Source organism: Sesamum indicum, linkage group LG2 (assembly GCF_026168435.1).
Source record: "Sesamum indicum cultivar Baizhima isolate 11 linkage group LG2, ASM2616843v1, whole genome shotgun sequence".
NCBI lineage: Eukaryota > Viridiplantae > Streptophyta > Magnoliopsida > Lamiales > Pedaliaceae > Sesamum > Sesamum indicum.
In genome coordinates this window covers 501,698-516,648 of record NC_142658.1, presented here as the reverse complement: position 1 = coordinate 516,648, position 14,951 = coordinate 501,698, and the positions used below count along the sequence as shown (strand labels likewise).

Here is a 14,951-nt window from a genome sequence, read left to right as displayed (position 1 = left end):
GTGTTATTTATGACCCAAAAGTATATATAAATAAAATTTATTTTTCACTACAAAATTTTATGTACACGATATCAATACAATAATATATATATATATATATAATATGTATAAAATTCAAGAATTTTTATATGTCAAGTAATTCTAGTTAATTTGATTTATGGAAACTTTACAAATTCAATAATTTGAAGTTAAGAGATAAATTCACATTTAGGGTATTAAATTTTACCTATACCCATGATTATTTTAAGATTTAAATATTATCAAATTTGAAATATAAATTGAGTATGAATAATAAAGATGGTGATGAAGCTAAATTGAAATAGTGAGAAGCTTAGCCGAAGCCCACGAAGCGATCCAATCTGAAAACCAAGAAATGTGGATGATTTGGTATTATTGGAGTGGGCCACCAAGGTATCATTTCCTCCGTAAGCTACAGGAAACAGTGTTTGATGGCTCTTGGCGTATGGAGAGGGACATCACACCTCATTCTGTGTCTGGAGTTGGACAGTTGTGTCGTCAGCCAATATACTATTTACTATTCTCTTCCACTCCAAGCCTTATACCTTTTTCCGCCCCAACTATTTGGACAAGTGGACACCCTTTTCAGAAACAAACAACAAAGTCTACCATTTCAAAATTTCACACATTATACAAATCATTCATTCATACATCACCACCCTTGGAACATCATCATCTATGCTAGATACTATCTCTCCATATTAATATGAAATTTTTACTCACACCTTGTATTGATAATATTTTTAATTTTATTTATTTATTTTTTAAATATGATGTATTAATTTATATATTTTTATTTTTATTTTATAATATATTTTAACATATAAATAATTATTTATGATATTAATTAGTTATTGTTAATGTATACGTCAGGTGGATGATGACGCGTTAGATCAAAATGGAGGATTTTGATACTTAAGCTGCAACATAAAACAAAGGAATAATAATGGAAGATGCGATGTTCCACATTTGTGTGTCAGATGACAAAGATTTACACCATTTGTGGATAAAAGCTTCCAAGAGATTGTTACTCCATATTTAAATTTGCAGTTGAGATGGGCAAATGCTACAAAGTTCAATTGTTTAATGGTGGGTGCATGATAGAGTAATTAAGATGAATATGAGCGGAGACTATAATTTCTATTGGAAACCGTGTTTCATCCCCACTCTATTTAACATACACATTTCTTGCACATTAATCAATATGATTTTTTGTTGAGATTGTATTCCATTTTCGTACTCCATTCAACGTACACACTTCTTCCAAATGAACTAATAGGATTTTCTGTTGAAAACCATATTTAATTTCCGTACTCCATTCAACATACACACTTCTTGCAGATGAATCAATATCTTCTTGACATTAAATTACCCCTGGCAGATTTTCATCTGGAAAAGGAAAGACTCAAACTTAATTTTAGTAGATTCGATCCTACTCATCACTTTCACAAGTTTTTAGTAGGATAATATTTTTTGTGAATTCGACACCCATCAATAACACTTGTCAACCTGCCATATTATCATTTCTATGGCAGGAGGGTGCCTGCACCTGCAATTTTACACACTCATTCTTCTCCTGTAAACGTAATACTTGGTGAAGTAAATAAAGGCGGTGAATTCAGCAGCACAAAGTCCTGCCAGCAGCCAATAGAAGTAGTCAAGATGTGCCCGGTTCAAGTTGTCCGCAAACCAACCACCTTGCCCGTTTCGGCTCGTCAATTTCTGGACCGCAGATACAAGGAAGCTGCTCAAAAGGCTGGCTACTCCAAGTATGCTTACGTACATTGCAAGCCCAATGCTTTTAAGTTCACCCGGAACTTGATCATAGAAGAACTCTTGAAGACCCACCAACCCAAAGACATCAGCAGCTCCTGATAGCAGAAACTGCGGCGCCAGCCACCACACACTCATTGGGATCATGGTGTTGGGCTTATCCACCAGCCCATATTTACGAGCAAGTGCAAGACGTCTCCGCTCAACAAGAGCCGCTAACATTATGGAAATTAAAGACAAAACTAATCCGATTCCTATCCTTTGAAGCGTTGATACGCCGGTAGGTTTTTTGGTAATAGCTCTGGTAATGGGGACGAAAACACGGTCATATAATGGAAGGAAGATGGGAACGGTACCGGTTAGGAATAACAGCTGCAGCGAAGCAGCTGGTAATTGAAAGCTGGGAGTGAGGTGGAGATCTATAGTAGCGGCTTGCTTGGTGAATAGAGTTGAAGGCTGTGCATATACAATTCCGTATGCCAAACAAGAAAACCATATTGGAACAAGCCTAAGAATTGCCTTAGTATATTCCACGTCCTTCACGCTACAGATTGTCTCGTCAATCGAACCATCAGGTGTAAGTAATGCTTTGTCCAAAAACCTATTACAAGATCAAAGTTAGTACGGATACAACCAAACGGCACATGTAATGCAACCTAGGATAGGGCCAAAAAAGACAGTGCTACTCAGACATCAGAAATGTACAAAACTTCTTCCAAAGCTGACGTGCAAATACTCTGTCATGTTATGAAATATGTTTTAGTCACATGCCAGTTCAGCAACATAAATCTAGTTTGCAAGTTGAGGAGAAATATTTTTAATCTGACAACTATAGCGGACATCATAAATGCATCTTTAGGAACTAAAATGTACAAAATGGAGCATCAGAGTCATTGATGCATTGCTGCTTACCTGAATTGAGCACTGCTGTGCGGACCTTGCTCATCAATGGATATAGCTACAGGGGCAGCCTTCCAATTTTTGGCTGCTCTGACTAAAACCCTGTCAATTCTCACAAATGTGTTTTTTCCATCAGAGTTGACACGAAATCGATAGGTCCTACGTCCAGTCAGGAATAAAACTAGTGCAAGGCACATGACAATAGCAGGGATTCCAAATCCAAGCTCCCAACCCACATTGTCTTGAATGTAGGTCAAAGTCAAGAGAGGTACCAAGATACTTCCAAGAGAAAAGAAATACCACCAATTGAAGAATGTGCTTTTTGCTTTTCTCTCACAATCATCTTCCTCATCAAACTGATCGGCCCCAAAAGCTTGTGCACAAGGTGAAAGCCCTCCTTGCGCGAATGAGACTAAGTACAGAGAGAAGAAGAAGAATACATTTTGAAGCTCAGGTGGAAAACATCCTAGATTTTCTGAAGCCGTTGTGCATTTAGAAGAGTGGGCTGAAAGTGAAGCTGATAAGGACAAGAAGCTAAGTGCCTGTAGTCCAACAAAATCAAAAGTGATCATGGCAATTCCCAGATGAAGGGAGCGTTACTTACGTATGTACGTATGAGAAGATACTCAAAGAAGAATCTAAGACTTTCGGACAAGTAACAGCTTTCCAATGAACTACAAAACCTTGTGTTTCTTTCCAATCATTTACTGTCCTCGACGACAAGGTTTTCCTTTCCAGAAAGACATGAAGAAAACCAAGAGCCTAAACCGTACTTTGCACCATTCAATTCAAGGAAGGGTCAAGAAATGGGAACTTCAGTATATAAAAGCAGCATACGGATGTACGGTCTAGAAAAGGGAATTTATTTCTTTCAGTACAGAATTCAAAGTTGAATTGTTATTAATTTAGACAAAGTCCTTTTGACAACAACAGATGACATAACAACCAGTCTATTTACAGAAGAAAACACTGTTCACAACCTTTTTTCTTTTTTCTTTTTTTTTTTTCCAGTTTTTTTCTTCTTCTTCTGGTTTTTTTTCCCACAGGGTGTGCCTAAACCCCTCCATCGGGCTCGAGACTATCTCCACGTTGTTAGTGGCTATCGTTCATCTAAGGAACATTAATTCATTTTTATTCAAAACTACAGTTCTGTTGTTATAATGCATATTGTTTATAACAAGCATTTGTGTATAATTTTCTTTAAATATATAAAATAATGAATTTTCATATTATATGAGATGCAATACTAATTTGTAAGAGTGTTTTTCTAGGACTCGTTTGTTTGGTGGGGATAGAATATGATACAAGTAATAAAATTGCAAAATATTTAATTGATAGAAATCTTATTTCATTGCAAATGTTTGGATAGCACATTGTTTTTAATAGGGAAATTAATCAAAATTCATATAAAACGTTTGGTATGACAAAATAATGAAAACTATATTTAGATAAGTTTCCAAAAATGTGCTCAGTACATATATATATATATATATCAATAGTTTTATACACACACATTTATATACAAGTATAACATATGCTTATATATATGCATTAATGTTTATGGACATATATATTACATTAATATAATAAAATAAAATACTGTGAATATTTCTTAATTGGCCGATTCTCAAGAGAAATAAAACAATAGTATCAAGATTTTATATTCCCGAATTTATTATGCATATTCTCAAATTTTTAGATTATATTTCCTTTTTTTAATTTAAAATTATCTAATAAAAAACAGAAAGATATGCTAAACCCCCAAAAAATCACTCACTATTATTGGTCTTGGGCTTTATATATATATATATATATATATACACATACACACATATATAAGTATAATATAAAAGATAAATGATCGGATGATTTTTTTCATTCAAAACACAACATTAAACATACAATATACTTATATATAAAAAAATATAGATTAACAATAAATAATGACTTTTGACTCCCAAAATATAATAATAAATATACAACAATTATTTTAAATTGTCTCTAAAAATAAATTATATAGATCTCATACTATCAAAGAAACAAAGAATGGGTCTTAAGCTTTCAAAAGAAAACAGAAAACAGCAGAAGTTTATGTAAATTTAGAAACTAACCAATATGTAGAGCACACCGGCAGCAGTAATCATCCGGAAACGGCCCGCGAATGAGTCAGCCACGCAAGCACCCAGAATCGGCAAAAGCGACGACGTTCCGTACCACGCATTCAGCGCAGCCGCCGCTGTGGCGGTTGGCTGCCCCAACTTTTTAGTAAGATAACTGATTAAATTACAACTAATTCCGAAATACGCGAATCTCTCCGCCACCCCCGTAGCTAAAGTTTTAACAAAGAAAAGCAAATTCAACCACACATGTATGAAAATAATAAACAAGCAACAATATCAAACTCGAAATTCTTAATGTATCTGATTCACTCTGTACCTATGATGAAAGAAGCGGATTTCCAGCAGCCGGATTTCGATCGGACGGCGGGGCGGCCCTTGAAGTCGACGGCGCCATTCACGACGTCATTCAGTAGCGGGACCTCCGCCTCATAGGTTTCATCTCCGGTGGCTTTACAGATAGTCATTCCCCCCCTCTCTCTCTCTCTCTCTCTCTTGCTCTCTTTGTCTGAGCTGCAGAGTGCGGACGAATGGCGTTCCGGCAGTTCCACTCACTGCTATATGCACAGATGATAGAACGTCGACGTGCGTGCATTAATTTTAAATTTATAAAATCTAAAAAAATAATTACTAAATTTTGTATAAAAAGTTATCGTTTTGAATTAATATATATTTATTAATTTATAATAACTAGAAAATAATTTAATTGAAGAAAAGTTAAATATATAAATAGATAATATTTATAAGAGAATGAGACAAATAAAATAAAATAAAAGAGATTAAAATATTAGATAAGAGAGAAAAAAGAAAATTTAGAAAAATACACGCATATATATATATATATTAATTTAAAAGTAGGTAAATTAATTATTATGTTGATATTTTGTATAGAGTGTTTGAATGCCCAATAAATTTATAGATAGTTTTAGCATTTGGCAGTGTAATATCCACAAAAGTCCCTTTCTGATTTTTAGATGCTTTCAATACTATGCCCTTTTTATTTGTTTTATAATTATCATATATATAGATATATATTAATTTAATCCTAATTTGGTAATTTTGATTATTGAAAAACATTTTGTTTGGCAAAAATGAATGAATAAGAAAAAATTTGGTGTTTGATTAGGAATAATAGTTGAAGGGAAAATAAAATTGAATGTATATGAAACCTCTTAGAAATTCAATTTCGTTTTTGTCCAAAATTAAACGAAAAAGTGAAAATATAAGATAAAAAATATATATTTTCACTATAAAAAATACAACATTTAACTATAGCTACTTGTCATGGTTAAAAACAGTCATTAACCACAGCCATGCAACAGTTGTTGGCCGTGGTATCTGTAAGGGTGACTAAAATATTTGTCATGACTAAAAATCATGACAAATATTTCTACCATGGGTCTTAGCCATGGTAAATAACTTTTTCTTGATAAAAAATTTATATTTTTGTATCAATTTATTTAACCGTGCTCGATAAAAATTATTTTTAATAATTTTTAATCCATAGCTATTAATAGTTAATAATAATTTTTTTAATATTTATTTTTATTTACTCTATTATCTATATATTATTTCCTCCCAATTCTTTTTCCCAACAAAAAAATATAATTGTACTTGTCTCAACCACGAGCCACCGGTTAAGTTGAAAATTTGATAGGTTAGCTTAATAAGACGTGGCATCATATTCCTCACATTTACAATTAGGAGCATAAAAGAGTCGAGCTCGACCATTTTTTGTTGGCTCAATCTGAAGCTCAATTTTATTTTTCATGGGTTCAAGCTCAAATAACATATAATGAGCTCGAGCTCGAGTTTGAATTCGATCTAGCGAGCTCGGCTGTGCTCGAGCCAATCACTTAGTGAATGGGGAGAGATCAAAGATTCTAGAGAGAGAGAGTGAGCAAAAAACCCATTTTCATACCAAATTCGTTCAGAGCACCAATTATTTACATACCAAATCAGTTTATAGTCATCTTTATTTCTTGAAGCACCAAACCACCACGGAAAACCCAAGAAAACCAGAACAACAACACAAAAATTAAAGAACCATTTTCTCCTCATAGGCGCCGCCCACACCCACAAGCAGACGGTGAGATGTAATGCAACCTGTCCCAACTTCTTGCTCGTCCGACAGAACAACAATCGCCTTCCCCGTTGCTAGAGTTTTGAGAAAGAAATAAGAAGAGTGGGAAGCCCCATCAGACTCTAATCAGGAAGAAATCCTTCAACTAGCGGCAATCAGGAAGATATTACACATAAGATATTATTAACATATAACATAAAATGTATATGGTTATAATTTGAAACTAATATTTTATTATAATTACACTCTTTTTGAATTTATAAATATCATACTTATCCTTATAAGTATAAAAATATTACATGACAATATTAGCATTTTTTGTCAAAAATTTTAATAACTAAGGTCCAGGTGTAAGCAAAATTTTCTCAAAGAAAGTATAAGTATAATTTTTATTTTTATTTTAAAAAATATAATTTTATATCTTTAGAGTGTACAATATATCTAATCCTAATTTTTAACTTTTCTTTTTTGTGGTGGAGAACGATTCTCATCTGCTGACTGCTATTTATAATTACACTCTCCTCTCGTGGGGTTCGGTGAAATTACATGTAAACTCTGTAATTTAAAAAATTACATTTAGCACCGTTGAAATTTATTTTCATCTAACAACTAGTCTCTTTATTAGTCAAAATCCATCAAATTTGTTGATATTAAAAAAAATTAGAAAAAATCTATATTAATCGTTGATTGACTTAGTGCAGATAAAAAAAAATCTTTTTATGGCCAGATTACTCTAATACTTTCACGCGTTAATAAATATGAGGAGGTATATGGTTATCGTTGTAGGTGTAGTTTAGTTTGAAAATAATTATTTAACCTGTAATAAGTCAATAATCAGTTAATCGATGGTAAATATTCATTTTCATTCAATTTTTTTTTTGTTAATATCAGAAAATTTAGTGAATTTCGACTAACGACGGACTTATTTGTTAGACAGAAGCAAACTTCAAGGGTGCTAGATGAAATTTTTCAAACTATAAAAAATTTATATATACTTACCAAGCCTTAAGAGAGAAGCGTGTAATTACCTATTGTAGAAATATCAATTACAATTGGAAAAATAAAATAAATATCTAGACTGAGGCGCTAATATTTCGCTCTGTTTACGGAGCTTTAACCCACTACAACAAACTTCTCACTGGTTCAGCAGTATCACTCTTGACTTGATAAAAAGTACGCGGATATTGAGCCTTTTCTATTATTTTCGTCATTTAAGAGGGTATTTTTGTGTAATTACTCAATTGGAGGTAGTATTCCTATCAGATAATAGTGGGGTGATAGTATTGAAAAAATATTATAACTATTATGACCATAATCATCCATCAACACCACCAACTTTAATATAAATGAGAGAAATATAAAAAATATATATTATAATTTAAATATTAAAATACAATATATATCAATATATATACTATCATTATCCCATTTTATTACGCGGCAATTGCAAATTTGCAATAGTGATTTTTTTGTTTTGCAGTGGGAGTGTTTGACCGGCCCCAATAGTTTCCATATTTCAACTTTTTCCCCCATCATTCTTGGTATTGCCAAAACTCTTAACTCGATTATTGTGTTCGTCCAAAATAGAAAATAATTATCAATTGCGACATATATATATATATATATTAATAAATTGATTATAATTTTTAATATACAATATTTATATATAACAATTTTAAAATATTATTTCATTTGTATATTAATTTTTAAATAAATAATTATATTTAATCCATTAATAATTGTTATTAAAATAAAATAATATTTCATAGATTAATAGAGTTTGAATCATGGGGGATACCTTATTTAAAATATATATGTATTACATATAAGGTAAATTGCAATAACCTCTCTTAAGGTTTGGCATAATTACGAATACCCTCTCAATATTTAAAAAATTATCAGCGCCCCCTATTTTAATGGCTGTCTAAAAATTAGTCCAATTCATTAGGTTTCTATTCATTTTTATGGTGAACGACCAAAATGCCTTATGAATCAAAAATTATAATTTTATTTATTTTTTAAAAAATTATTTTTTTGGACTAAGTAGATAATATTTTATAATTTTAAATTTTTTTCATCCATCCCGTTTGAATTTTTATAAATTTTTAATTTTTTTAAAAATAAAAAAATACAGTAAGGATAAAGTTGACAATTTCAAACTTTCATCCAAGGATTACCTAATTTCATCAAATATCAAGAATATTTATAATTTTTCAACCAAAAAGAAATATTTGCAATTATATCAAATTTTATAAAAATTTATTGTAATTCACCTTTATAAATATGTAACATTGTGAAAATAATGTTTAAATAAACCGGAAGTAGAAGGCTCTTTATGTCAAGAACATACGGAAAATCCAAAAATAATAATAAAGTATCCTCACGCGTCACGACCAACCAATGCATGCACATCTCGCGTTTTGACAAAGATTTACATATATATTTCAAGTGTTAATTACACTCACACTTCTTTTAGAAATATAAAATTATATATATATTTTTTTAAAAAATAAATTTATATTTATACCTCCTCTAAATTTTTTTTATACTTGACATCCTTTCATGAATTACACAAATTTTCAATTTAATCCCTTATTTAATATATATATATATATATATTTGTAGGGATAAATGTAATATATATGTCGTGTGAGGTTAACATTATTATAATTTTTTTTTATAAATACAAAATAACTACATGAAAATGCTAATGAGAGGTGAACTTGAAAATTTATGTAATTTTTTTGTTATATTAGCATTTTTCATCTAAACCCTAACGAAATAAAGTCAGGTGTAAATAATGAATTTTCGGAAGGGATGTGACTGTAATTTTTTAGAATTTTTTGAGAGAAAAATATAATTTTATATTTTTATAGGAGGTCTAATTATAATTAAGCTTGTATATAAATATTTTGATTTTATTTCTTGTTTCCCATGTTGTAAATCTGGTTTGGTCTTGAGGGTTTTTGGATTTTAAGATATCTGGAAATGAGATAAATATGTGTGCACCAATGAAACGGTTGTCAATTTGTAGTGTGAATTGGGCTCATAATTCAATTTAGTTTTTGTTTTTGTGATGTCTTTGTCTATTTAGAAGGTGTTAGATAAGAAGAATTGAATGGAGAATTTAAGAGGGACGATTGAGTTGGCGTAGAAATATCTGGGTAGAGTTGAGTTAATAGTTATTGATTTCATATTTGAATAATTGGTACCACAAGTGGATGTGAGGTATCTCATGGTTTGAAATTTTGTTTGTTCACCTATTCTATTTTATAGAGGTCGCACTCAGTAGTTGAGTGCAAGCTACATTTATATTAATTTGAAATCTCTATGTTAAACCTATATTATTGGTAGGACAAAAAAGACGGTACGATATCGAATTTCCTGCTGAATTTTCAATCTGTCTTACGTAAAGCAGTTGAATGAAATATTTAATTTGAATAATCATTCAACTACAAAATTTAATTGTGTTATTTTTATTATTGTTTTAGTTATTTTACAGTGTGTATTCAAATATCGATATTTCAAAAAAATTCAAATATATTTTTTAAAATATAACCATAAATAGATTAACTTTCTTATTATTGTCAGGTCATATTTCCTAAGAAAGAAAAGGGATTCGAGTTGAGGTGTTGTTTGTTAATTGAGTTGGATAGGAGATGTTTTTGTAATTAGACGTAATTCATAAAGAGTGTATTTGTAATTTTGTAAATGACGAAAAATGTTAATGTGGTTAGATTTAATTGTATAGAATGTCGATGTCATTTGTTTTATTTTATTTTTTGTATTTAATATTTTAGTTTGAATAATTATTTCATTATTTGTAGTTCCAAATTTGAAAGCTAACCCGCAAAGGGGGAAAGGGTCCTCTCAAGATCCAGTTGCTGCGCTGTGGATAGGGTCGGTTTGGATCCACTTCCTGTGGGATCGGCCCACCCATAAGGGGGTAGTGTTTAGAATGGACTGATTGGATCAGATGGCCCAACCCAGTTAACCTAATAGGGCCCAAATAAGTAAGTTTTTGTCGACGCGTTTTAAGTGGTTGGATCACTCCATTTATTGAACTCCTCAGGTACTTGTTATTTATTCTGACCCGTTTAAAAGATTTGGGAAGTCTGAAGTCTCCGCTCTTCGGCTCCATGTTTCTTTAGGGCTTAGGTTTTTTCCCATTCTCTTTCTGAAATCAAATTTCTGATTCTTGGATTGGGAATTTCTGATGGCCTCCCTCTTTAAGGTAATTCTGATTATCTCTGCATGTATTTTCAAGTATTTCTTTAGAAGAAATTGAATCACTTCTTCACTCCCAGTTTGAATTCCCGCATTATTTTTCAAATTTTTGCTTAAATTAGGTTCTGAAATAAGTTTAGCTGCCTGGAAATGTTTTGATGGTGTATTTACGTTTTAGAGTTCTTGCATTATTGCTTCCATCATAACATTGGGGGGGGGGGGGTTTCCTAGCTTGTGCTTCAGAAGTTGGTTACTCGGTTCTTGCCGTGTGTTCTTTTTGTATTGTTTTCTTATTGGTTTTTCTTTGTGTTAGGATCCGAACAAGCTCTCAGCGTACAGAGATAGAAGGTTTCCCGGGACGCAGGAAGAATTTGAGGAGGCGTTACAACTCTCGACCACTGTTTATGTGGGCAACATGTCATTTTATACGACGGAAGAGCAAGTTTACGAGCTGTTTTCTCGAGCGGGAGAGCTTAAAAAGATAATCATGGGTTTGGATAAAAACACAAAAACTCCTTGTGGCTTCTGCTTTGTAATGTAAGCCTTTATACTAGTAGTTTGTTATGATCCTAGAGGTGTTTCAAGATATTGGAGCTTAATTTATCTTCCTTTGATACTTTTTCGTCTTGTGTCATCTGAAAAAGTGGAAGACTACACATATTAAACTTGATAATTGCTGCAATTATTTATTGCTACAGTAAGAAGCATGACGGTGTCTTCCAATACTTGAAGCTCATATTGCTTACCTGTATGACTTGTGCTGTGCATATCAGGTACTACTCCAGAGAAGATGCTGAAGATTCTGTCAAATATATCAGTGGGACAATTCTCGACGATCGTCCAATTCGTGTTGATTTTGATTGGGGTTTTCAAGAAGGCCGACAATGGGGTCGCGGTCGAAGCGGCGGGCAGGTGATGTGCATAAAGTTTGTTTGCACCTTGCTAATCCAATTTGGCTTTTATAATTCTGATCATGTTCTTTGGTCAGGTTCGGGATGAATATCGTACGGATTATGACCCAGATATCCTTCATATGCCTATTATTTTTAAAATTATCACTCTTAATTTACTCTGTCTTTGTCGTTTGGACTTTTTTCCCTTGGTTTTCTTTTCTCATTTAAAATTGATTTTCCCCTTGGGTGTAATGATTTTGTCATGATTCAAACCCTTGGAGAAGTGTCATATATAAATGCAACTCATTTAAAACTGCATCTAGTTTGAGTTTGTTAATATTTATTTCTCTCTTTTGCATAACTGTGTTTTAATTTTCTACTTATTATTTATACCTGTCTCCTTGCCGCATCTTTGGTTGGGTGAATACGACGTGCTGTACTGTTTGTGTGCATTAGTTGAAGTTTATAGCTTATATGACCTCGAGGAAAGAAGATCATGCAGACAACAGATAAACTTATTTGATCTCTACATGTAGATCAAGTTACCTGAACTTTGAACTTCCTTAATTTAGTCATACGTAGAGGTGGTTATGGTAAATTAGTCCAGAAAGAGTTGGAAGCACAGAGACAGCTAGTGGATTATGGTGCTGGATCATTAGGCTCATTTGCACCTGTTATGGCACCAAACTGTAAGTAATTACCCAAATTTTCCCGTCATTTTCTTCATTTCAGTCACATCTGAATACTAAACCTCCTTACTTGATGTTTTATTTATTCATGTTTATCTCCCATATAAATAGCACAGCCTAAAAGATTTTTAGTTTCACAGGTTTTTGATATTGTATTTATTCTCATCTTGATGCTATCGAGAGGCATCTTGAAACACATTAACCATCTTGCTCATAACGCTGCAATTGTCATACATATCGTTCTTGATCTGAGAACTTGAACGCAAAATATCTTATGGTTTTTCTAGACTAGAATATATGGCTCTATCATATGTAACCGGTTTTTACAGTGGTTGAATATATTATGATCCTAAGAGACTGTTCCTGGGGCTCCTTTCTGGGGTTGGGTGTGAGTGGGCTGAGCTGTTGGTATTCCGAGCTTCTGCTTGAAACTATTGACAAATCTCTATTAGCCATTTAGTTTTCTATGTTAAAGTTGATTATATCTCTGATGCGTAATTCTGGGCATTTGCTTGGAACTGCTTTTTCTTGGTGGCAAGGCTTTTATATACATAGTTAAATGACTGCTTATAATCCTTACTGTGAAGGAGAATGAGTAACATGTGTAAGTTGCATTTTGCTTATAACTCTGCATTGGAAGCTGACCTTCTACTCTTGCAGATGGTAGACACGGTGGAAACTATGGTCATGGGGGCTCTCACAGGCATGGCAGAGGTACTATGCTCACTTTATCCTGGATCTGTTTGTTTTGCATATAGTCTTCATGCTAATTGATGCTTTACTTTGGTAAAGCAGAATACCCTCGTAAACGTCACAGAGAAGATGACCGCAGGGGACCAGAGTTCTCGAGGAGAAAGTCAGACTATGTATATCGGAGAAATCCAGATCTTGAATCGAGACCTGTAAGTTTTGGTGGTTGATCTGAGGCATTAGCTCCATTTTCCTTTTTCTTTTTATGTGTATGCCTTGCCTTTTCTAATTCCCTTTCCCAAGGGATCCACTTCTGTTCTATTTCAACTCCACCCCTGTATAATGATGTATGTTTAGGTTCTCAAGTGTGGATTGTCTTCATAAGGTATCAAGAGCTTTAAGCATTATGTTAATTCAAGCACAAGAAGCTGGATAGAAGGTCTCAGTAGCATTATCTAGTTGATGATTGGTGACTTTGGATTATAGAAGCGCCCTGATTATGTTCCTTCATTTTTCATCCGATAAGCTGTATCTAGTTTTGGGGAAAGATTAGAATTGGAGAGCTTCTGTTCTGTGAATTTTGATTGCCATTGTTATTTTGCTTTTCAGGAGAAAAATCCACGGTTCCGAGAGAGTGGTGATTCTGATGAGGAGGATGATGATGATCATAAGCGGCATTCTTAGGCAATTTACGATTTATATTTTGCAAGTTCAGTAAGCTCTGTGCTTTGTTTCAAAAGGTGTTACCACACCGTGTGTAGAGAGCATCAATAGTTAACTTTTCTGTAATATTTGCCTTGTCAACGTCATGTTTCTGAGAAATATCGAAAGGGTTGAGCTAACTGCTAGTCGTTAGTCCTGGAGCACTTTCTTCCCATTCGATTTCCATTTGGTTGTAGCTATACCATAATTATCATTCATCTTAATAATTTTCTCTTTGGTCCAGACTCAGATGGCCAATTTTTTGGGTTAAATTTGATTAAAAATGTCGAGTTAGTAGCTTTTTTGGCATATTGTGCTAGACTTCATGAATTTCAAGTCTGAACCTGATGGAGTTACTAGTTAGTGAGTTGACAGAACACTCCTGCAAATTGTTAAAATGTAGGAAAGGCCTTTTTCTTTTATCTGGACTGTTTATGGACCTTAAACCTTAGGGAGCAGTAATAAATAGGACAAATGGCATACAATCCCATTGTGTCTTCAAAATTTAGTTAAAAATTCTTATGTATTGAAAAAATAGGTAAAATATCTCCTGTGTTATTTAAAATGTACTTAATTGCTTATAAAATTAATACCGGAATTTCTAGTTATTTCACTAAATACAGGAGTGTTATGCAATTTACCCTAATAAACATTTGACCTTAGAGAAAATAGGACTGAAAATTGTTTGTGCAGATGTTGTAAGAGGAAAACTGTGGATTCGTTTTCTGTATACTTTATTGTCTTTATTCTTTTCTTGTGATGCTGATTTACGTTGATACTTGTGCTATGTGCAACGATTTTCTGTTTTCTTGCTCTCTAAAATTAGATTTAAATCTTTACAATTTTAAATTACTTCCTT

At 32.7% G+C, this 14,951-nt stretch overlaps 2 protein-coding genes across 2 annotated transcripts; one reads left to right on the top strand and one right to left on the bottom strand.

The window, feature by feature from the left end:
* Positions 1-1,286: 1,286 nt before the first annotated feature.
* On the bottom strand, positions 1,287-5,404 carry LOC105175373 (protein NRT1/ PTR FAMILY 5.10). Its single transcript, XM_011097803.3, has 4 exons — positions 5,128-5,404; positions 4,803-5,020; positions 2,704-3,233; positions 1,287-2,392 (listed from the first exon to the last, which is right to left on the bottom strand). Exons 1-4 carry the CDS (start codon positions 5,273-5,275, stop codon positions 1,576-1,578), a joined length of 1,713 nt encoding a protein of 570 aa, XP_011096105.2. The 5' UTR covers positions 5,276-5,404; the 3' UTR covers positions 1,287-1,575.
* A 5,560-nt stretch (positions 5,405-10,964) lies between these two features.
* CBP20 (CAP-binding protein 20) lies at positions 10,965-14,335 on the top strand. Its single transcript, XM_011097792.3, has 8 exons — positions 10,965-11,125; positions 11,432-11,655; positions 11,892-12,030; positions 12,107-12,140; positions 12,590-12,700; positions 13,361-13,414; positions 13,496-13,602; positions 14,000-14,335. Exons 1-8 carry the CDS (start codon positions 11,108-11,110, stop codon positions 14,072-14,074), a joined length of 762 nt encoding a protein of 253 aa, XP_011096094.1. The 5' UTR covers positions 10,965-11,107; the 3' UTR covers positions 14,075-14,335.
* The last annotated feature ends 616 nt before the right edge of the window (positions 14,336-14,951 follow it).